This window comes from Lynx canadensis, chromosome E1 (genome assembly GCF_007474595.2).
Source record: "Lynx canadensis isolate LIC74 chromosome E1, mLynCan4.pri.v2, whole genome shotgun sequence".
NCBI lineage: Eukaryota > Metazoa > Chordata > Mammalia > Carnivora > Felidae > Lynx > Lynx canadensis.
Genome location: NC_044316.2, coordinates 57,286,567 through 57,307,351, shown reverse-complemented (window position 1 = coordinate 57,307,351; position 20,785 = coordinate 57,286,567). Strand labels below are relative to the sequence as shown.

Sequence of the window (20,785 nt, the reverse complement as noted above, 5' to 3'; positions counted from 1 at the left end):
TGGTGTCCGTGGCCCGAGGGGTGGGGGCAGGGGCTCTGCGGTTGCGTGTGCTTTGAATTAAGTGTACGGTTGTGCATTCCAGTAGCCAACATCTGGCGGGGAATTCATCAGCCAGTGTATCACCCTTGATCTCAAACCCAGATGTTATGTTAACGGCAGAAAGGAAAGAAGAAAAAACAAAATCCGAGCAGCTTGGGGAGAGGCCATCATTTTTTAGCACAAAGCGGTTAGAACAAGGATCTTTATAAAGCCTCTTGGTCCCGCCGCTGCCTCTGGTTCCTACGGCGGAGGGCGGGCCAGCGGAGCAGAACCCCTCGCTGCTGGGGGGTGGGCAGGCCGGGGGCCGATCACCCACCCCAGGGCCGGACACTGGGCCCAGCAAACGTGTGTCCATGCCTGGATTTTAGTTTCCTCTCAGATTCTTTTCTGCTTTTCCCCAGCCCTGGTCTTTCAGCGGCCTGGGACTGAGAGGGACCCGTCCTACGCTTAGAGTGGTCTCCATCCCAGAGCTCTGGAGATGCCCGTCGCCTGGGGTGTGGGAGATGCCCTTCTGGAGAGTTCTCTGCCTCCTCCCTGTCCGCCGCGAGGGTGCGCGTTTCTGTTTTCCTGTCACTGTCTGACTTCTTGCCTGGGTTGGGTGCTCCTTGAAGGCCCTCCCGCACCTCCCCCCTTTCTCCCGTGGGCAGCAGAAGGAGGCCCATGCTTTTAGGATTTCGCTTGAAAAGCAACCCAACCCCAGACTCCTGAGTTTCTGGCCTCGTGCTGGGGGCAGAAGACTGAGGGTCCAAAGGCCAGCAGCCAGTGGGGTCCAGCTTGGTGCCCCTCCCGCCCTCCCGCCCCGTGGGGCCCCTCTGTCCTGTTTCCCCTCAGGTCTCCTGCCTCCGCTTGCCCGTGGGATCCTCTGGCTCTGATAAATTTATCCGCTAAAGCTTTTCGCGTGCCCTTCCCCCACCTACAGTGCTGAGCCCGAGCAGCCCCTGCTGCCCGGAGCAGGTTGGCGGCTCTGGGGCTCGAGCCCGCGCGGACAGGTGTATGTGTCGCGCCTCTCCTTCACGTCAGGAGGGCGCTGACACTCCCAGGAGATCGCCAGAGAACTGGTCTTTGCTTCTCTTCATTCTCTTTCTTTCCTTCACCTTCTCTCTCGTTTAGCAAAGTGGAGAGAGGGGGTCCCCACGCGGAATTCAAAGACGCCCAAGAACCTGAGTTCTTGTGCTCCGTGGAGGAGCCCCGTCCGAGCTCCTCCGGGCCCCTCCCCCTGCTTCCCTGCAAGCAGCTGGCAGCCCGGGAGCCACTTACCATTCTAGTCCGACCCCGCGGGTGGACCCCGGACCCTGGATGCAACCGGTGCCTTCTTTCCGATCATCTGAAACCGGAAAGTGTGGAGTGTGTCGCCCTAGGCCAGAGCGAGCATGTCAGGGAGCCGCGTCAGACCGGCCCCCGGGATTCGTGCTGACCGGGATGTGCGGTGTGGACCCGAGCGGCCAGCAGGTGTGGCTCTCCAGACCCGTCACCCGCAAGAGTGGGGACGTGCGCGCCATTCTTCGCCACGGCGCTTTTGCTGTTCTGTCGTCCGGAACTAGAGGTCCGTGGGGCCCCGGGCACCGTGTTTCCGAGCCCTCACCGCACCCGGAGGGAGTGCGGGTACCGGCAGCGGCACCTCGGCTGCGGACGTGAGCGGCTGTGTCTCCGGGACGTCAGGGAACTTCCCAGAGGCTGCGCGGAGGGGGAGGGGCTGACACACAATCTAGCCCGGCGCTGCCCCTTTTGAATTAGGATTTGGACTGCCTGGGAGCCTTAGGGGTTTTTCTGGGAGAAAACGGCACGGAAGGCAGTGGAACCTTTTCACCGTCTGAGAGTAGCGTTTGCCTGTCTTCTGCCCGCCAGCGAGTGATGTTTCTTGAGCACCTATTTTGGGTTGAGCATTGTGTGGGGGTAGCGAGGCTTCTGGAAGGCAGTTCCAGAAAGCATGCAGAATTGGGTGTATTATAGTAAAATCCAGCAGCAATGCCCTTTCTAGAACCGTGGCTTCCCTTGGATGTTTCTGGTTCATTTGATATCACCAGCCGGTGACGGTGTCACGGGAGGGGACAGGGTTAATCTGGTACGTTTCCTGATTTGCATGAACACGTGGCGTCGCAGTAGGGTATAGATTACACAGGTAGTACGAGGGACCACAGACAGACTTCACCTGGATCCCCAGATTTCTCAGGTACAGCTCATTTCCATCTGGCGAATACCTGGTGAGCGCCAACTGCTCTGTGCCTAGAACATAGCTTCTGCCAAAAAAAAAAAAAGAAGAGGGGGGGGGGGCGCCTGGGTGGCTCAGTCGGTTGAGCGTCCGACTTTGGCTCAGGTCATGATCTCACGGCTTGTGGGTTCGAGCCCCGCATCGGGCTCTGTGCTGATGGCTCGGAGGCTGAAGCCTGGAGCCTGCTTCTGCTTCTGTGTCTCCCTCTCTCTCTGACCCTCCCCCGCGCGCTCTCTCTCAAAAATAGACATAAAGAAAAGAGAACGTAGCCTCTGCCTATCAGAAAGGCAGGTGCACAGCTGTTTACGACAGGATGGATGAGAGTGTGGAATGTGCCAAATGCTATGGGAGGACAGGATTTCCCAGAACAAGACAGGAAAGGGCAGTTTTATCTGGGTCTTTAAGGATGAATAGAAGTTTTCCAGGCAGGGGAGGGGTAGATGGCATTCGGAGCAGAGGTGGGGATACCCCTGGGCAGGTTTGGGTTCAAGGGACTATTATGGGCTGGTGGGACAGCAGGATGGGAGCCGCTGGGGGTAACTGAAATACATACCTCCTGGTACCGGGTCGCAAAGGGTCTCCCGTTTTAGACGAGGGCAGTGGGCGGCTGAGGAGGACACTTGAGCCAGGAGGGATGCGTCTAGAAAAAGTCCGCTGATGCCAGGGCCAGGAGGAGCCATGGAAACAGGTTGACCTGTTGCCAAGGGCAGAGCCCTCGGTTCTGGGCGGCCCACTGGGTGGCATTTCCTAGATGTGGGTTTGCAGGTTGGGGCCTGGCTCAGCCCCGAAAACAGGAACCCGTGGCCTTGGCCGGTCATGACTCAGCTGCAACAGAAGACACATGAACGGGGTTTGGGCCTGGGTGGGGCGGGGGCGCTGGTCCCTGGTGCCAGGCTGGGATCCGGGGGATGGGCACAGACGGGGGGTCCATGTGCCTGGGCCTCCGGGCTCCGTGGGGAAGACCACCCTGGCCAGGGAGTCCCGAGATCCGAGCTGCCCACCCGCGGGTGGAGAACAGAGGCGCCTTGGTGCCCGGTTCTGTCTGTTCCTTCTTTCTCTGTCTTGCTCACATCCCATTAACGGGTGACCCTGCACAGCTGAGTTGTGGAGGCCAAAGCATTTAAAGCTCTTAAAACAGGCCGTGCCACCAGCTGATAGGGGTCAAAATGGGGAAGGGGAGAGCTCTGCCCAAATGACACGGGAACTGCCCACCTCACCTTGTCGGGGCACGGGCTGGGGCCCGGGGTCTGCCTGCCTTGCTAGGAGGAGGCCGTGGTGGGGGGGCATGGCCCACGAGCAGCCTCGGGCTCTTGCAAACACTCCAGAACCTTCCCAGCCCGGCCTCTTCCCTCTCCTTCACCTTGTGTCCCAGTCTGGGGTCATTTTCCTTCCGTGGGGGCTCCTTCCGTGGCAGCGGCCCCGTACGCCGGCCGGGATGCCCGTGACTGCCTCCTCACCCGGTTCGATACCCTTTGGCGGGTAAAGCGCTCTGACCCTTCCTCTGTTGTGCTCCCTATAGAACCTGTGTCGTTATCACAGAGAGTCAGCCACAGGACATCTTTCAGGGACACTTTTGGGACAGATTAGGCGTAGCGGGATAGACTCTTCAGATCGAAGACCACCCCCCCCCCCGCCCCGCCCAATCCTAAACACGACGAGGCCTCTTGGGGAGGCTGTTACTCCCCTGCCTTCAGCCTGGAAAAAAAAGCCTGTTTGCCAGCAGGCTGCGGACGGAGGCTGGGTGGTAGGAGGCTCCCCGTCTTAGCTGCACGATGACGATTTCGGGCCAGTTAATTTGCTTATCTGCTTCCCCAGCCACCTGCGTACACAGTGGAGAGAATTGGCAAAAGCCCCAGAGCACTCAGGCGTGACCTCAACAAAGCGCTTCGTCCCCATCGGTGCCTGCCAGTAACCCCGCTGGTCGCGGGAGATCGGGTTTCTGCTTCTGGCTCCCGTGGACCGATTCGTGGGACCAGAAGGGGGCTCTTAGGGCTTTACCTCCTGACCCTCCCCGCTGAGCTCGTGAGGGCTCTGGTGCCGTGCTAAGGGCTGGGGTCATCTTGCCCCCGGCCTCCCGCCTCCCTGCAGCCCCTCGCCCCTGCTCGGAGCCAGGACGGCACAGGGGGGACTCTCCTCACCTCTGCGTCTTTATTTTGCAGTGATCAGGGCCAAAGCGGTCAGCGTAAAGGAAGTAGACTCCGGGAACGACATCTACGGCAACCCCATCAAGCGGATTCAGTATGAGATCAAGCAGATAAAGGTAAGGGCGACTGTCACCAGGCTGCCCCACTGGGCAGAGCAGCGGGAAGGTTGGGAGCAAGGTTGCCCCCCCCCCCCAGAGGCGGGAAACCATGAGGAGGTGTCCCGGGGTCTCGGGGAATGCAGCGCGGCCCCCGTGGAGCAGACCTAAGGGCTTCGAGCCACAAGTCGATCTGATTTTCCTTATCTGTAATTGCCTGAAAAGTCGTGTGGACCTGCTGCGTTCCCGTCGACTGGGTTACTTCAAAAATGTGTCGTCTTCCTTGTGATGGGTCGTAAATTCGGGGCAGGCCCTCAGCGTTGTCAGCAAGTGTGCCAGAGTTTCTATGGACCATTCCACGGGTGCCTGTCCTCGGCTGAGCTAGGGCGAGGTTCGAAGCCAGGAGACCTTGGTCGTTGCGTCTGGGAGGCCTCATTTCCCCCCACACTGTGCTGTGGGCTCTAGTCTTGCCTGGTGAGCTTTAAATTCTAAGAGGAAGGAAGGAGTCCTCTGGGCAGGTGTGGTGGGAGCCACCTTCTTGCAAGGGAACGTGAAGGAAGGATGGAGCCCGGAGCCCGGCCGGTGACGGAGAGGAACATCGGCCGGGTGGCAGAGGGGCGGACAGATGCGGGGGGTGGGGAACAATGCGTTAGTTTTTTCGGAACGTGTGTTCGTGTTCAAGGGCAAGGAGCCCGTATTTGAGGGGAGACGGGGCAGAGGGCGGGGCTTGGAAAGACAGGACCAGCCCTGGAGGACCGGGATCGTGATCGTTGGCAACAGTAGCTAACTCGGTCTGCAGGAGAGAAGGAGATTCTAGGCTCTAGCTGGAGAAAGGGCTTTGTCAAGGTGGGAGTTGTAGCCGTGCGTATTTAACTTCGTTACAAAAATGTTATTTTTAGCCGGAAACGTTATCAGGAGGTCAATGAAATGCTTATTCGCTGCATCTGTGGCAGCTAAGAGGGCGTGTGCTATGAGCGGGAGAGAGAGCATCTCTGTTCCTGAGACCTCATTAAGGCATCGTGAAAAGGCCGGTGTCGACACCGAAGGACAATTCTTGCCCTTTGGTGATTAATAGAGCATGTTGTCGTCACCATCGGCCTAACCTTTCCTGGCGTGGGTGGGACGAGCTGTCTCAAAGCCGGTTTATCATGACATTGAGATGACCCTATTCCATTGGGGTTTGCTTGTTGAAAGCCCCTCCTCCCCCCCATCCTGTCCCCCAAAACCAACGCTGTTGACTCTGATTTAGGCCCAGCAAAATCCCAATGAGGTGCCCGAAGCCCGAGGGCGCCCCCTGGGCTGCGCCCCACGGCCGGGGTGGGGGACCGTCCTCAGTGCACACTCACGTCCCTGCCTGTCACCACCCCCGGTGGGGCCACAAGAACCCCTGGCTGTGGTGGGTTCTGCCTGTGTCACCTCCTCCCGGGGAACAGTGCACCCCTCCACGTGGGCCGCAGGCGCGTTCAGTAGGTCACTCAGTAGATCCGCAGGCGAGAAGTCAAACCCCATCGGCCCCGGAGAGTCGCATCCTCATTGCAAGGGTGCAATCCCGCCCCGGGGCCCCATCAAGCAGCCAACGCTTGACCCAAATTCCTGGCAGTGCACAGGGGGGTGTCCCTCTACGACGGGTGAGAACCACCTGGAGATACACGGGCCTCTCCCCGGAGATTCTGAAATGACCTTGTCGGTGGTAGGGAGAGTCGGGCGTCTGAGACGGTTTCCTCCAGGTGACAAGAGTCGCGCCCAGCGTGCTGATAGCTGCCACACTACGTGAGGAGTGTCTCCAGAGAATCCGTCTACAGCGGGAACGGTCACCTTCTAGCTCACTAGAACCTTCTGCCCCCCTTTCCCATGCTGCACCACAGGTGCAGGTCGGGCGGCCCCTCCCCGGGATGTTACTCGTGGGACCCGGACCTTGTTAGCTGTGCGGACCGGCTCTCCTCACGTTTCCTTATCCTTGTCTTTCCAGATGTTCAAAGGACCTGACAAGGACATAGAGTTTATCTACACGGCTCCTTCCTCTGCTGTGTGCGGGGTCTCTCTGGACATCGGAGGGAAGAAGGAATATCTCATTGCAGGTGTGTGTGTGGATATGCCCTGGAACGTTGTCAGGGACCGTCCAGGGCCGCGTCTCTGGGGTGGGACCTGGCGAAACCACGAGGCGGGACAGAATCCCGGGTCCTGACGCCGAGAGGCCGTCCCGAAGTCTCTGGGCTTCCCTGCCCTTTCCCGTCTGCGAATTCCTGGTGGATTCTCACCTGCCCCCCAGAACGGGGGACCCAGTGCGGCTTCATGGGGAGACACAGTAAACCAGTGTCCACGGGGAATCTGCGGTCGGGCAGACACCAGGAGGTGAGAGGGTTTGCGTTTTGCTCCTGAGGGGGAGTCGTGCGCGAGATGCCGGAGGCACCCATGGCTGGGCGGGAGGCGGAGAGGGGTTGAGACCTTGTGTTAAATCTGCTGATGTTATGAGGTCCTCGACCTGTGCAGCAACTCCGCTCATCCTGTCTTTTTCCTTTTTTTTTTTTTTTTTTTTTTTTTAGTTTATTTACGTATTTTGAGAGAGAGAGAGAACACGAGCCGGGGAAGGGCAGAGAGAGAGGGGGAGAGAGAGAATCCCAAGCAGGCTTCCGCACCATCAGCACAGAGCCCGGACGTGGGGTTCGACCTCACAGACTGGGAGATCGCGACCCGAGCCAAAGTCAGGTGCTCAACCGACTGAGCCACCCAGGAGTCCCCTAAATGTTTTCTTATGAGCATCTATTACAGTTTAGGTTTTCTTGAGCTAGAACTCACACACCATGCAATTCACCGTTCAAAGGGCATCATTCACTGGTGTGACACCTCCATCATCGAGATGGGCAACCACGGCCACCGTCGGAGAGAACTCCGTACCCTTTCGCGGTTTTACCTTCCTGGCCGCCCCCCCCCCCACGCTCCTCCCCCAACTGCAGCACCCCCCAGTCTACTTCATGACTCCGTGGGTTTCCCTGTTTCAGAGGCCTCTGAACGGAGTCACAGAATATGCGTGGTCCTTCGTGCGCGACGTCCCTCACTCCGTGGGGTCGTTTCACAGCTCCGTCCAGGTTGTAGCATGAATCAGAACTTGTCCCCTTTCTACGGCCGAGCAGACCGCGGTCTGTCTGCCCGCTCACCCGTCATTTCGTGGACGCTGGGGTTGTCTCCACCTTTGCGCTCTTAGGCACGAGGCTGCCGTCCACACCTGTGATCGGGTGTCCGCGTGGCGGTGTTTTCATTTCTCTTGGGCCGATACGTGGGAGTAGAATTCCAGGGCATATGGTGACTACGTTTAAGCATTTGAGGGGCTGCCAGACTGTCTTCCAAAGCAGCTGCACCGTTTTACATTGGCGGCATCTACTGTTTTTCCGATAAGAAAAATAAAGTCAATCGGAGAGAGAGGGATGGGGACAAAATCACGAAGCGGAGACCTTCCTGACTGCGCTTGTCACGGCGACGCGGGGGCCGGCGGGGCCGGGCAGGTGCACAGAACACGTGGTGCGGGTGCCCAGGGGCGGCTGTTAGAGACCCAGGTCAGCAGGTGCAGGGGGACAGTCAGCCTCAGACGTGTCTCCTTTTTCATGCTTCCCTATGCTTGCTACATTTTTGCAAATGACATCTATTGCTTTTATGGTGAGGAAAATAAGCCCTGGAGAGAAGGCAAAGGAGACAGAACCTTGCATGGTGGCGGGAACTTGGCGCCCTGACAGGTCCACGGTTTCCAGGTCCCCGCATCGGGTGGAGCAGGGCTTTAACCTACACGCCTCACCCCGCGTCTCCTCACGTCGCCCTCTAGAGGCAGCCGCCCAAACTGCAGAGCTTCCAGAGCTGCCGGAAGGAGGGCGGGCCAGGGTCCCCTCCGGGTGGGGGCTCCTGGGTGGGAAGGTGACCCAGGCCTGGCTTCACGCACGTCTCCACCGTCTCCCTGCGACCGGAAATCGTGGCGCCCCTTTCCTGGCCCTGGCGGGCTCTAAAATCTAAAAGCTTTTCGTGCAGATTCCGTCCGATCCTTACGACCCCTTATGAGGAAGGCACTGCCGTGATCCCCGTTTTACAGATGAGGAAAACCGAGTAGACGAACACCGTGGCCCAGGTCGGGGGCGTGTGCCTCAACCCGCTTCCCCACACCAGTTGTTAGGTTCTGCTTGGTGGCTCGTTGGTCGCTTGACATTGGGGTGTGTTTAGGGTGCAGACTTTTTTGGGCAGATGCTGTGCCGGGGCGGGGGGGGGGGGGTGTTGGGCACGTCTCCGCACACCCGCGCCTGGGCCGCGCCGGGCTCTCACGCTCTGCCGTCTCGTTGGTCGGGTCCAGGCTGTGGAGGTCTCACTGCCCAGCCTCTAAGCCAGCAGCCCCTCCCCTGCACCGTGTGCGAGAATTCCCGGGGGGGGGGGGGGGGTTGGCTACCAGCCCTGGTGCCCAGGGAGCACCGCAGACCGGATCAAGCAGAATCTCCCGGGGTGTGGCCCTGGCAGCAGCATTTTTTCTTAACGTTTGTCTATTTTTGAGAGAGAGACGGAGCGCGCACACAACAGGGCTGAGCCCCAGCAGCCAGGGTCGGTCCCCTCCCTCACGCAGGGGCTCTCCGGACATGACTCTCCTCTCCCGGAGCCCCTTGTGGTCAGGCCTGCCGCTTGCCCAGCGATTCCGAGGACCTGGGCACTGCCCTTTACTCCCTGAGGACGGGCAGTGGGGGACAGCAGTGGGGACAGCCCAGAAGGTGGATCCTGTCCAGCAGTCAGGAGCCCTGGCATGTCGTGTCCCCGTCCCACTGACCGAGAAGAGTGCGAGGAAGCCGCGTGGCTGCCTGGAAAGCGTGGGTCCAAAACGAGAGCCGAGGTGCACACGGCAGCTTTGTGGTGGTTCTTTTGCCAGTGGTTACTTTGTGTTATTTTGGGGGACCTCATAGGAGAGCCTACTTATTTTGCTCAGCCCTGTTCTGAAAGGAAGAGGCTTCTGTGTCTGAATGAAGCTGGGCTTTTAAGATTTATTTTTGATGTTTGTTTATTTTTGAGAGAGAGAGAGACAGAGAGAGAGAGAGAGAGAGAGACAGAGCACAAGTGGGGGAGGGGCAGAGAGAGGGAGACACAGAATCCGAAGCAACTCCAGGCTCCCAGCTGTCCGCACAGAGCCCGACGCGGGGCTCGAACTCACGAACCGCGAGCCTGTGACCTGAGCCGAAGTCGGACGCTCAACCGACGGAGCCCCCCAGGGGCCCCTCTACTTACTTTTAATTGATTTTTAGTTTGCGATTTCCTGATGGCCCGAGAGCCCCAAAAGGCACTTCTAGCAGCAGCTGGCCCACCCTTGACAGGAGGGGCCTCGCTCATCTGACTTCTTCCCCGGCTCGGTGAGATGGCTCTAGATCCAGTCGTGTCCACTTTCTGAGCACAGCCTCTCCATCTCGTCCTCCTGGGGTCAGGATGGGCCACCCAGAAATCACGGGGCGCAGCAGACAACTCAGCCGGCCCGAGGCAGCCCACCTCCTCTCGGGCTGATGATTCAAGTTCACGTGTTGAGCCGGGCACCATGAGACACTCATGTGCGGGAACTGTTCTAGAATGGGCCCTGTAATTTTCTTCTGCGGTCCTCTCCTCCGAGAGGAAAAAGAAGCGTACGGTCCTCAGTTACAAATTTTAATTAATTCCTGTCTTCCTCTCCAGTCCGAAAGGACTGTGTGTTTTTCCAAGGCAGACGTAGTAGAATGTGACAGACGGGCACATCACGCGTGCCCGCCCAAGTCTTGGTACCCGTCCCTGTACCGAAAGGGTGTCCTTTTAAGATCCGGAGATGCTGCTGTACCTTACACCCGACGTCCGAGGTCACCGGTATCCCCGTAACCAGGGCCACAGAAGACAGACAGTTTGCATTGCATCGCGTGTCCTTCCATGCCCTAGTCTTGGCGGAAGCTCGAATTCGTGGTGAACAGGTCACCAGGGAAGACAGACAATGGGGGCACCTGGGTGGCTCAGTCCGTTGAGCGTCCGACTTCGGCTCAGGCCGTGATCTCGCGGTTCACGAGCTCGAGCCCCGCATCACGCTCTGTGCTGACAGCTCAGAGGCTGGAGCCTGCTTCCGATGCTGTGTCTCCTTCTCTCTCTGCCCCTAACCCACTGGTGCTCTGTCTCAGAAATAAATAAACATTAAAAAAAAAAAAAAAGGACGGCAAAAAGCGGCAGGAAGTGGGACGCTGATGCCAGCCAAGCAAGACAGCAGACATCCCTGTAGAAGTTGGAAGGGCAGAGCCAGCACGGGCCCAGCCTGTCTGTAAAGAACGACCCGGCTGGGCCAGGGGAGGGCCACGGCGTACCTCCCTGCGTGGGCCGTGCACGCCAGGAGAAGCCAGGAGACGGAAATGAAAGTTACTTGCCATCTGTCTGTTTCTCCTCTCCTTAGCTGCTCTGGACTCCTAGAAAGTAGGGGGGAAAAGCCAAACACTTATTTTTTTGTTTGCTTATTTATTTATTTTGAGAAAGAGCAGGAAAGGGGCAGAGAGAGAGAGAGAGAGAGAGAGAGAGAGAGAGAATACCAAGCAGGCTCCACAGTGTCAGCACAGAGCCCCATGCGGGGCTCGAACTCACGAACTGCGAGATCATGACCTGAGCTGAAGTCGGACGCTCAACCAACGGAGCCGCCAAGGCGCTCCAGATACCTATTTTTAAAGTACTTAGAACCACCCAAGCGCTTCTCTTTGTTACTTGTTGGGACTCAGAATAAATGCTACAGTGGAAGTCCTGCTTGTTGATTCTGTCCTTCACCTAGAATGTCAAGTGCAAACAGACACAAGGGAAAACAGGGCTCCCAAGGGTCAGGGGAGCCATCAAAACAGAGGTCAGAGCGTCCGAATTCGCGTGCGGGGAGTGCCTCCTGCAACCCGCCTGGTGCACCAGCTGTCCCCGTGCCGCTCGCAGCCTCGGGCGAGCCGACCCGTGTCTCCCCTGGCCAGAGATCGAGGTGGCATTTACTCGCTGCAGTCGACAAGCCGCGTTAGTCACTCAACTACGTGTCTGTCAGCGGGTTCTCTCCGCGCCCAGTGCTGTGCCTGAGGTCGTTATGTTGGATGTACCGGAGCTTTGCCGAGTGCGGTGTGCCCAGGATGCCCCCCGAGGCTCCCGTCTGCCCCCCGGGGAGCCTCCCCCTGCCCTCTGCCAGGCCCCGCCGCTCGTCGCCGGGCACCTGTGCGTCCTGAAGCGATGCCATTGCGGTCACAGGGCTGGGACTTGAAACGACCTCCCGAGCCCTCCTTACGTTCTGTCATTCGCCAGAATTCGCTTGCCTGCCTTTGTCTCCTGCTTGGCTAAGGCCAAGGCCGTCCCCAGTGTGAACTCTTCAGCAGAGGAAGGGAGGGGCAGAACCAAGAGCCTGAGGTATGAGACACAAAGAGTGCCTCATCCCCCCACCCCAGGGAAGGGAATTTGGAGCAGGTTCCCAATTCCGTGAGATTCCAAGGTTTTGCCATTCGTGGTAGAAAAACCCAGACAGGTAGACAGGTTCCTCATCAGATGGAGGAAACGTCTGAAAAAAACCAAACAAACAAGCAGGAAACAGTATGGTCTGCATGCGGCGTGATTTTTTTCTGTGCACATCCATGGGCATGAAAGGATATTGGAAGGAAATGCGTCAAAGCGTTAGCTGTGATGGAAACGGGAGGTTTTTTCCCGTTGTGCTGTTCTGTGCTCCACGGCGAGCGCACGTCCCTTTTATACTCAGAGCAAGCGACCCACGGTGGAGTAGCCCACTGGGGCTGCCGTGAGGCCGCTTCCCCAACAGGGATTGGTTTCCTCGCAGACCTGGGGGCTGGGAGTCCGAGATCCAGGCGTGGGCAGGGCCACCTGCCCCCCGTGGCCTCACCTGCTCATCCCTCTGAGCGCGTCTGTCTGGATCTCTTCTTATCAGGACACTGTTCATCTTGGGGGGGGGCTTGTGACCTCATGTAACTTAATGACCCCTGGGGAGGCTCCGAATGCACATCCTGAGGTGCTGGGGGGTTAGGGCTTCGACACAGGGATTTGGGAGGAGACACGACACAGGCCATGACACTCGGTATTTGTCAGCAGTAAAGTTGTCTGCGCCCCAGCCACGCTCAGGTGCAGGAGATGGGCAGGAGGAGGACGTGTATCTTGCCCTGAGCGTGGTGATCCCTGTGTCCCCAGGAAAGGCCGAGGGGAACGGCAAGCTGCACATCACCCTCTGTGACTTCATCGTGCCCTGGGACACCCTGAGCACCACCCAGAAGAAGAGCCTGAACCACAGGTACCAGATGGGCTGTGAGTGCAAGGTAAGCCGGTGCCACCTTCTTTGGGGCCTTTACTTCATCACCTCCGTCTCCAGGGAGACCGCTGGGCTTTGATCCCTGGCTTCTCCGTCCACGAGGTCCTTAGGACGGGGCCGTGGGGAGGCACGGTCTCTCCACCAGCGAGGCTGTCCGGCCGGGGACAGATCCCCGAGGCGAGCCCCTGCAGAGGGATCCGTGGGAGGTCGGGGCTGTCTAGCCACCTGGCCTGTGGCTTCCAGGAAGGAGTGCCTCCCAGGGGGAGGGATTCTGTGGGGAGAACAGGGAAAGAATGTCCCAGCCCCCCTTCTTGAAAGCAGCACAGAGGCTGTGCCGAGCACAGCTGCAGCCGCGCTCACGTCAGATGCACCTGTACGCGGTGACATCCCCAGGCCTGCATCCCGTCGTCCCGCCGCCCTGCACCCCACTGCCCCCGCCCCCAGCCCCAGCGCAGGAAACACCGCGGGCACCAGGGCCCCTCTGCCACCGGAAGTGAGTCTGGGGCCGGAGAGCAGCAGGGATCGGCTGGGCCGGTTGGCCCAGTGCTTACTGGCACACCGTCGTCGCTAACCTATTCCTGAGCTCATTCAAAATGCAAATTCCGACCCGCAGCCTTGCATCCGTGGAGCAGAACCCCGAGTGCCCGACGTGAAATCAAAACTGAATTCTGTGCTTTCCCTGTCGTAGACTCTTGTTCCTCCACCAAAATGCTGCTTGCCGACCCCCTCAAAGCCCACACACGCTTGAGAGCAAGATAGCATCCTTTTTTTAAAGTTTTTTTGGGGGGGGGAGGGCAGAGACAGAGACCGCATGAGCAGGGGAGGGGCAGAGAGAGAGGGAGACAGAATGAGACTCGCAAGCAGAGCCTGATGTGGGGCTTGAACTCACGAAACCGTGGGATCGTGACCTGAGCTGAAACCAAGGGTTGGACGCTCAACCGACTGAGCCACCCAGGCGCCCCAAGCTAGCGGCATCCTTTTTATTTGACTGGCGCCTCGCTCCGGAAAATTTAAGACCCTTTGTTGTTGTTAAGCTCCCAGGAGGGTGGGGCTAGCCCGAAGCCGGAAGGTCACACTCCTGCAGCATCTGGGGGCGCAGACACCATGCACGAGGGCCCCCCCCCCCCCCCGCCCCCGGCCCTGTCCCTGCTTCAGGCAGGTGCCTGCAGCTGCTTAGCAAGTGGAGGGGGCGGGGCACTGATGGGGCAGGTTCAACTCTAGTGCCGGTTGCTCGGCCAGGCGCGTTGGCTGCGTTCTGGACGTGCCACCTCGCGCGGCCTCGGCCCCTGACCGAGTCGCCCCCGCGCCCTCTTCCTAGATCACGCGCTGCCCCATGATCCCGTGCTACATCTCGTCTCCGGACGAATGTCTCTGGATGGACTGGGTCACGGAGAAGAACATCAACGGACATCAGGCCAAGTTCTTCGCCTGCATCAAGAGAAGCGACGGCTCGTGTGCGTGGTACCGCGGAGCGGCGCCCCCCAAGCAGGAATTTCTCGATATCGAGGACCCGTAAGCAGGCCAACAGCATCCCCTTTGGCCAACGGAAGAGCCTCCAAGAGTTCAGACTGGTCCAGCTCTGACATCCCTTCCCGGAAGCAGCATGAATAAAATAGTCATCCGAGCGGGTCTATATTGGTGTGATTCTCCTCCCGCCCCCCCACTTCCCCTTGACAAACATGGTTGCGGTCCCACGCTCCATCCGCCAGCCTGGGCGGCGTGCGTCCCGGCCTCCCACCCTCGGGTGCGGACGGGAGTGGGACGCACGGGCCCGGCCACTGTCACAAACACTGAGCAGACAGCACTTAGGAGTCGCCCAGGCCTGGTCAGGGCAGAGCCCGGGAACGTGCGTTTTGCAGAAACTTTCGAGGGTCGTTGCAAGACTGTGTAGCAGGCCTACCAGGTCCCTTTCGTCCTGAGAGGGGCATGTCCCTCGTTTCCTGCAGCCTCCACGCCTCTGGCCCCAGGGTGGCAGTCCCCACCCTTTGCAAGTGCCCCGGCCTCCTCGGTGCCCATCACGGGCTCCCATAAGTACAGGAGTAGCCCTGGACCAGTGGCTTCCTCCTGCAGGAGCCCCGCTGACCCTGATGATCAGCAGAATTGCAGTGAGAGCCACGCTCCAGGGCCTTTGCGGCGTGGGCGGCAAGCTTCAGCCTCAGTCCTGCCCGCCCCCCCACACCCCAACTCTGGGGGAGTCTGTCGCATTCTGCCCTGAGGGCAGGCCCCGGGGGGACTCACGGCCGCCCTGACAGTTTACTCCCAGGCGTCCGAAGTCCCTCCGGCTTCCCCCTCCTCGTCCCGGCCTCGAGCGCACAGGTGAGTGGCGCACGTTGGCTTTGCGAGGGGTCGCGTGCGCCCGGCGCACCGGGCTGGCTGTGCCCCCCCACACACACCGCAGAGCCCCTCCCGGGCGGGTGTGACCTCCCTCAAAGACACACGTTCGCCGGGCTGTGCACGGATTCCTGTGAGTGAAGTTAGCCGGGCCTGCCGTGAAGTCTTCCCCGGGAAGGGGGAAATGGACGGGGGTGGGTTCGGTGGGTCCCCTGCTGGGCCTCCGGATGCTGTGGCCAACACCTCACGCTCCTAAAGACGAATTCTCAGATAATACGTGAACCCAAGTGACAGCTGTACCAACTTCTACTTCTGTTTGTCCTGTTGGCGCTCTCAGTTGGAAAAAAAACAAAACAAAACATCGTAGGGGACTAGAAAACCTGTCCCCTACCCGTGGCTTTCTGCTGCCCGTAAAATAGGGGTTAACGCAGGCAGAAATCTCTCAGTAACAATAAAGGCAATCTTTTCCTTCCTCCTTGTGTTGTCAAGATGACCCGTGCCGAGTTGGCCACGCGAATTGGGGAACTGCACACACGTGCGCTAAAACCGAAGTCTGTCGGCCGGTGAATGGTCCCTCTGCAGAATGCTTCCAAAGTCACCACGTTCTAAGCCTGCTCTGTTCTGCAGTGACCCCAAAACACCCGTAAGACTCCTGACCACCCCCCCGCCCCAAGTGGCATGTCGGTCCCATGCCTGCTGGGACCTGGTCAGCATAGATTCTGATGACTTCCCTTTCTAGGGCAGACTAGAATATCCAGGAATCCGCCCTCGTTCCAAGGGTGCTTTCATGCTGTGCAGTGATAGAGAGTTTGTAAGATGTCATAATGGACCAGTCCACGTGATTGCAGTATATACGAGAACACCAGACCCCTCCAATCAATATAACACCCCACCCCCGTTTGCTTCCTGTATGGTGTTATCATATGTAACATTTACTCCTGTTTCTGCTGATTTTTTAAATGTCTTGGTTTGTTTCTGACATCAGTTGTAATCATTCCTGTGCTGTGTTTTTTATTACCCTTGGTAGGTGTTAGAGTTGCACTTTTTTTTTTTTTTTTTTTGGTTAAGGTTTCTGCATCGTGGAAGCATTTGACCCAGAATGGAAAGCATAGCCTTTGATGGTGGATTCCTTCAGATCTTCTGTTTCCTTCTTTGAGTACGGTTGCTTTTTCCATTTGCTACCTTTTTGTTCTCTGGTTCAAGTCGTGACAAAGTAAAAGGTCTTCGAGTAGGTTGGTTCTAAAACATGGCCTTTCTGCTTAATCCACACACATTGGTTCTTCTAGCCATGCTGAGCGGGGAAACAGAAACAGAAACAAAAAAAAATCAAGATGAAGTGCCCAGTGGCAGCCAAGAGACAAAGCCACGCAAATACCGTCAGAGTAAATAATTGCAACCTGTATGTAGTTCGAGAAGGCTCTCCATTCGGCATTGTCTAATTTATGTGTTATGTTCTAAGCACTGCTCGTTCCTCCCACCATTCTTGTCTGCATTCAAGCAACTCAAAATATTTAAAATGAAGTTTACATTGTAGTTATTTTCAAATCTTTGCTTGATAAGTATTAAGAAATATCGGACTTGCTGCCATAATTTAAAGCTTTGTTTGATTGTGTTTGTTTTTGCTTGGTTTTGTTTTGTTGTTTTTTGGGGTTTTTTTTTTTTTTTTTTTGGTTTTTTTGTTTTGTTGTTTTCTTTTTTTTTTTTTTTTTTTTTGATTTTTGGGCAATGTGTTTTTGCTGGAATATGAAGTCTGAGACCTTCCTGTGCTGGGAACACGTAAGAGCTGTTGAACGTTGACAAGCAGACTGCGCATGTCTCCGATGCTTTGTATCATTCTTGAGTGATCGCTCGGTCAATGGACAATAAACAGTATTATCAAGAACGTTGGCTCTGTCCGTGTGGCTGTATCCGACGTTGTGGCGTAAGAACCAGCCCCGACACCTCCAGAGGAGTCGCTCCCGTGGAAGGGGGGAGGGTGCTTCGTCTGCGAGAGAAACAGAGGGCTGGGTGCTCAGAGGAGAACGTGGGGTAACTCAGCAGGGACGGGGCAGACGGTGGTAAAGATGATTTGAAATTGGCCAAGGGGCAGAGCGCATGACACAGGCCCTTTGTTCATCTAGCAGACGCACCCCACTTGCTATGCTATGCAGCACACAGAGCAGAGCCCCGTGCCCGTCTTGCGTCCTCGACGGGGAGCACCTCCTGCCCCTTGTCCTCCTTCTTCGCCCATGTCCACACCCCGCACACCTCACTTGAGGTCATCAGGGAAATTCCAGGTGTGAAACAGTGTCACCTGTAAATGCTTCAGTCCGTGTCTTTTAAAAATAAGGACTATTTAAAACACATTTCCGGGGCGCCTGGGTGGCTCAGTCGGTTAAGCATCTGACTTCGGCTCAGGTCGTGATCTCACGGTTCGTGGGTTCGAGCCCCGCGTCCGACTCTATGCTGACAGCTTGGAACCTGGAGCCTGCTTCCGATTCTGTGTCTCCCTCTCTCTCTGCCTCTCCCCAGCTCGCTCTCTCTCAAAAATATTTAAAAAAAAATTTTTTTTTAATAAAAGCAAAAAGTTTTTTTAAAAAACGAAAAAGGAGCACGGTTCCGGAATATTTTAATCACACCCTAAAAACGTAATTGGTATGTGCCTGTATCAGTGTTCAGACGTCTCCGATGGTCCCATAGGATGCTTTTTTTATGGTCCACTGGTGGGAGTCAGGATCCTCATAAGGACCATACATTGTAGTTCCTCTCCAAGGCTCTTTTTTTCCCGCAGGTTCCCCTCCCTCCCCGCGCCCACTTGCCTTCGAGCCGGGAAAGATGGCCTTGTCGTGATTTAAACTTGAACCAAGTCTCACGTCGCACCAGGTCACCATAAGAAAACCCTTTAATGGTCTGTCTGAGCCCTTAGCCACCCCGTGGCGCATTTGCAGAACGTGATCTTCCTGGGACAAACCAGAAGACGTGTGTTCCCTGCTTTACGCGGCTGCCGCTGGGTCGGCGAGAGCACAGTTCCAGACGCCACCCTGGAGCAGCAAAGAGGTAAGAGGACCAAGTTCGCCCCCGTGTCTGCGTCGCTAACCACTAAGTGTCACCCATTTCACATCACCTGTGGCAGAACTGTGTGGATTGTCCTTCCCGTCGGGTGAAACGAGGGGAGTGGCCTGGGAACGGACCCAGACCATCCGTGGTGTGCGGATGCGCTTCCTGGGCACGCGTGGCCCTCTGGAGGCCCCACGGGGTCTTTGCAAAGAGCACATCACGTGATTGCTACTCGGTTCGTTTGTTTTATGTAATGTAGGTCAAGTCGGACTTTGGAAAAGCACTTATGGTGGAAATTTTCAAACGTTAAAAACAGGCAGAGGGGTGCCTGGTGGGTCAGTCGGTTGATCGCCTGATTCTGGCCCAGGCCATGATCTCATGGTCCGTGAGTTCGAGCCCCGCGTCGGGCTCTGTGCTGACAGCTCAGAACCCGGAGCCTGCTTCTTATTCTGTGTCTCCCTCTCTCTCTCCCTGCCCCTCTGCCACTCATGCTCTCTCTCTCTCTCTCTCTCTCTCTCTCTCTCAAAAACTAAATAAACATTAAAAAAATTTTTTTTTCAAAGGCAGAGAACGATAGAACAAACTCTGTGCCCCCGTGATCCCGTTTCAACAGTCGTCCCAGTTTTCTTAATCTTTGCAAACTATTTTATTGTATTATTTTATTTCATTCTTTTTAAATACTTATTCTTGAGAGATAGAGTGTGAGCAGAGGAGTGGCAGAGAGAGAGGGAGAGAGAGAGAGAGAGAGAGAGAGAGAATGATCGGGGGAGGGGCAGAGAGAGAGAGAGAGGGAGACACAGAATCGGAATCAGGCTCCAGGCTCCGAGCTGTCAACACAGAGCCCGTTGCAGGGCTCAAAGTCACAAACCATGAGATTGTGACCTGAGCCAAAGTTGGACGCTTAACCCGACTGAGCCACCCAGGTCCCCCTCCCTCCTAATTATTAATGGGTGTGTTTAACTGATCTAAGTTAGCAACAATAAGTCACAGCGGAGCTACAGATATTTTCCTGGGGTCAATTTTACGATGGACTGTCTGCTGTTCCCACAGATTTTACATGAAGACTTTGAAATTCCTCTCTGAACAGGTTCTATCTTTAGCCTTGGGTTGGAGCTTGGAGCTGACCCCCCAGCCCGCCCTGTCGCACACAGTTGCCGTGAATCCTTTGCGGTGAAAGGCAGCCCTTTGATTTGGGGAAACCGTTAGCTCCGATAGCAGATTTTCTCCTTCAGGAAACAAATGGATTATGAAGGGGCAGAGAGAGAGGGAGACACAGAATCGGAAGCAGGCTCCAGGCTCCGAGCTGTCAGCACAGAGCCCACTCGGGGCTTGAACCCACGAACCGGGAGATGGTGACCTGAGCCGAAGTCGAACCCTTAACCGACTGAGCCACCCAGGCGCCCCCATTTTATTTTAAGTGATCTCCACACCCAGCTGGGGCTCAAACTCACAGCCCCGAGATCAAGAGTCACATGCTCTACCAACTGAGCCGGCCAGGAGCCCCCCAGGATGTGTTCTTATCAGAGATTAAGAGGGGGAACCCTCCTGAAATCCACGTTCCCAGACGCCAGCCCAGAAGCAGACCTTCTGAAGGAGAGCGGCCTGTGGGAACTTCTGCATACACACCCTGACCCTTTCATGTTTGTGATTTTCCCCAGGCTCAGGAGACTCTGACCCTGAACTCCCCTGGGCAACTGCTTAGCAAATCATTCTAATAATAATCCTGGTCAAAGCTAACATTTTATTCCACGCCAGGATTCATACCGAGGGCTTCACGTACGTTATCCCAGGGGACATGGGCCAAATCCGAGAAGCCCGTGCTCTCATCCTTCTTGGTTGGTAGATAAAGAGTCTGAGGCATAGGGAGGTCCGTTTCCTGGGCACCCGGCCAGTAAGCACTGGGGCTGGGGTTGAACCCGGGCAGAGGCGGGGGTCTGGCCTCCTCCCTCCCGCAGCATCCCTGAGGACCGCCAGCCACCAGCCTGGCACAAGCAGCTTACCCTCCCCCAGACTGTCTCCCTCCTGGGGACATTTTGCCTTCCGTTTGCATGAAGAAGGGCCTTGTAGTGGCTTTTGTTTTGCTTTGCATGCGTTAGTTTTCAGAACAAGTTTTTGCCAGACTTGAAGCAAGGATGACAGTAAAATCCCAGTGTCAGCTAAGACGCGTCAAAACACCAAGATGCCTGTGATGGGTTGTAGTTTGTAAACTTAAAAAGGGCCAAATTCAATTGTCTGGAAGATTCGTCTCTATCTAATTGATCTTCCAAACTGGGACACTTTCGAGAGAGCAAGAGAGCGCTCGCAACGCGTGCGGCATAAACCAGGACGTGGTGTCGCCGTAGGACAACTTCCCCAAGGACACCGGGTGCATCGAACCCGCCTCCGCTGTGGTCCCAGGTGCGTGGCACCAGCCTCAGCACCCCACAGCCCCAGGGCCCTGCGATCTGGGAGGAAAGGTGCACCAGGCAAGGTGGTTGTGGATTCCGTAACAAACAGACCCAACATCTCTGAAGCTAACAGAGAGGGGATTTCTTGCCGAGATGAACGGGGACATTTGTTGGGTGACCTTCCTCAGGCGATTCAGAGACCTGGGCTCTTGCCCTCTGTGTCCCCACCACCTTCCGGAGCCTCAGAGTCCTTCGCT

The 20,785-nt window shown here is 56.9% G+C and overlaps 1 protein-coding gene and 1 long non-coding RNA gene across 3 annotated transcripts in view; one reads left to right on the top strand and one right to left on the bottom strand.

Annotated features, from left to right (window-relative positions):
- TIMP2 (TIMP metallopeptidase inhibitor 2) overlaps positions 1 to 16,987 on the top strand; it is a 49,291-nt gene extending 32,304 nt beyond the window's left edge. For both annotated transcript variants that reach the window (XM_030296787.1, XM_030296786.1), the window contains exons 2-5: positions 4,408 to 4,508; positions 6,457 to 6,565; positions 12,657 to 12,781; positions 14,093 to 16,987. In XM_030296787.1, the coding sequence (XP_030152647.1) occupies positions 4,408 to 4,508; positions 6,457 to 6,565; positions 12,657 to 12,781; positions 14,093 to 14,290 (533 nt within the window). In that variant the 3' untranslated portion in view covers positions 14,291 to 16,987. The remainder of the gene's footprint in view (positions 1 to 4,407; positions 4,509 to 6,456; positions 6,566 to 12,656; positions 12,782 to 14,092) is intronic.
- On the bottom strand, positions 193 to 3,296 carry LOC115501652. Its single transcript, XR_003964875.1, has 2 exons — positions 2,802 to 3,296; positions 193 to 2,276 (listed from the first exon to the last, which is right to left on the bottom strand). It is a non-coding gene; the product is annotated as an uncharacterized LOC115501652 (long non-coding RNA).
- Positions 16,988 to 20,785: the final 3,798 nt, after the last annotated feature.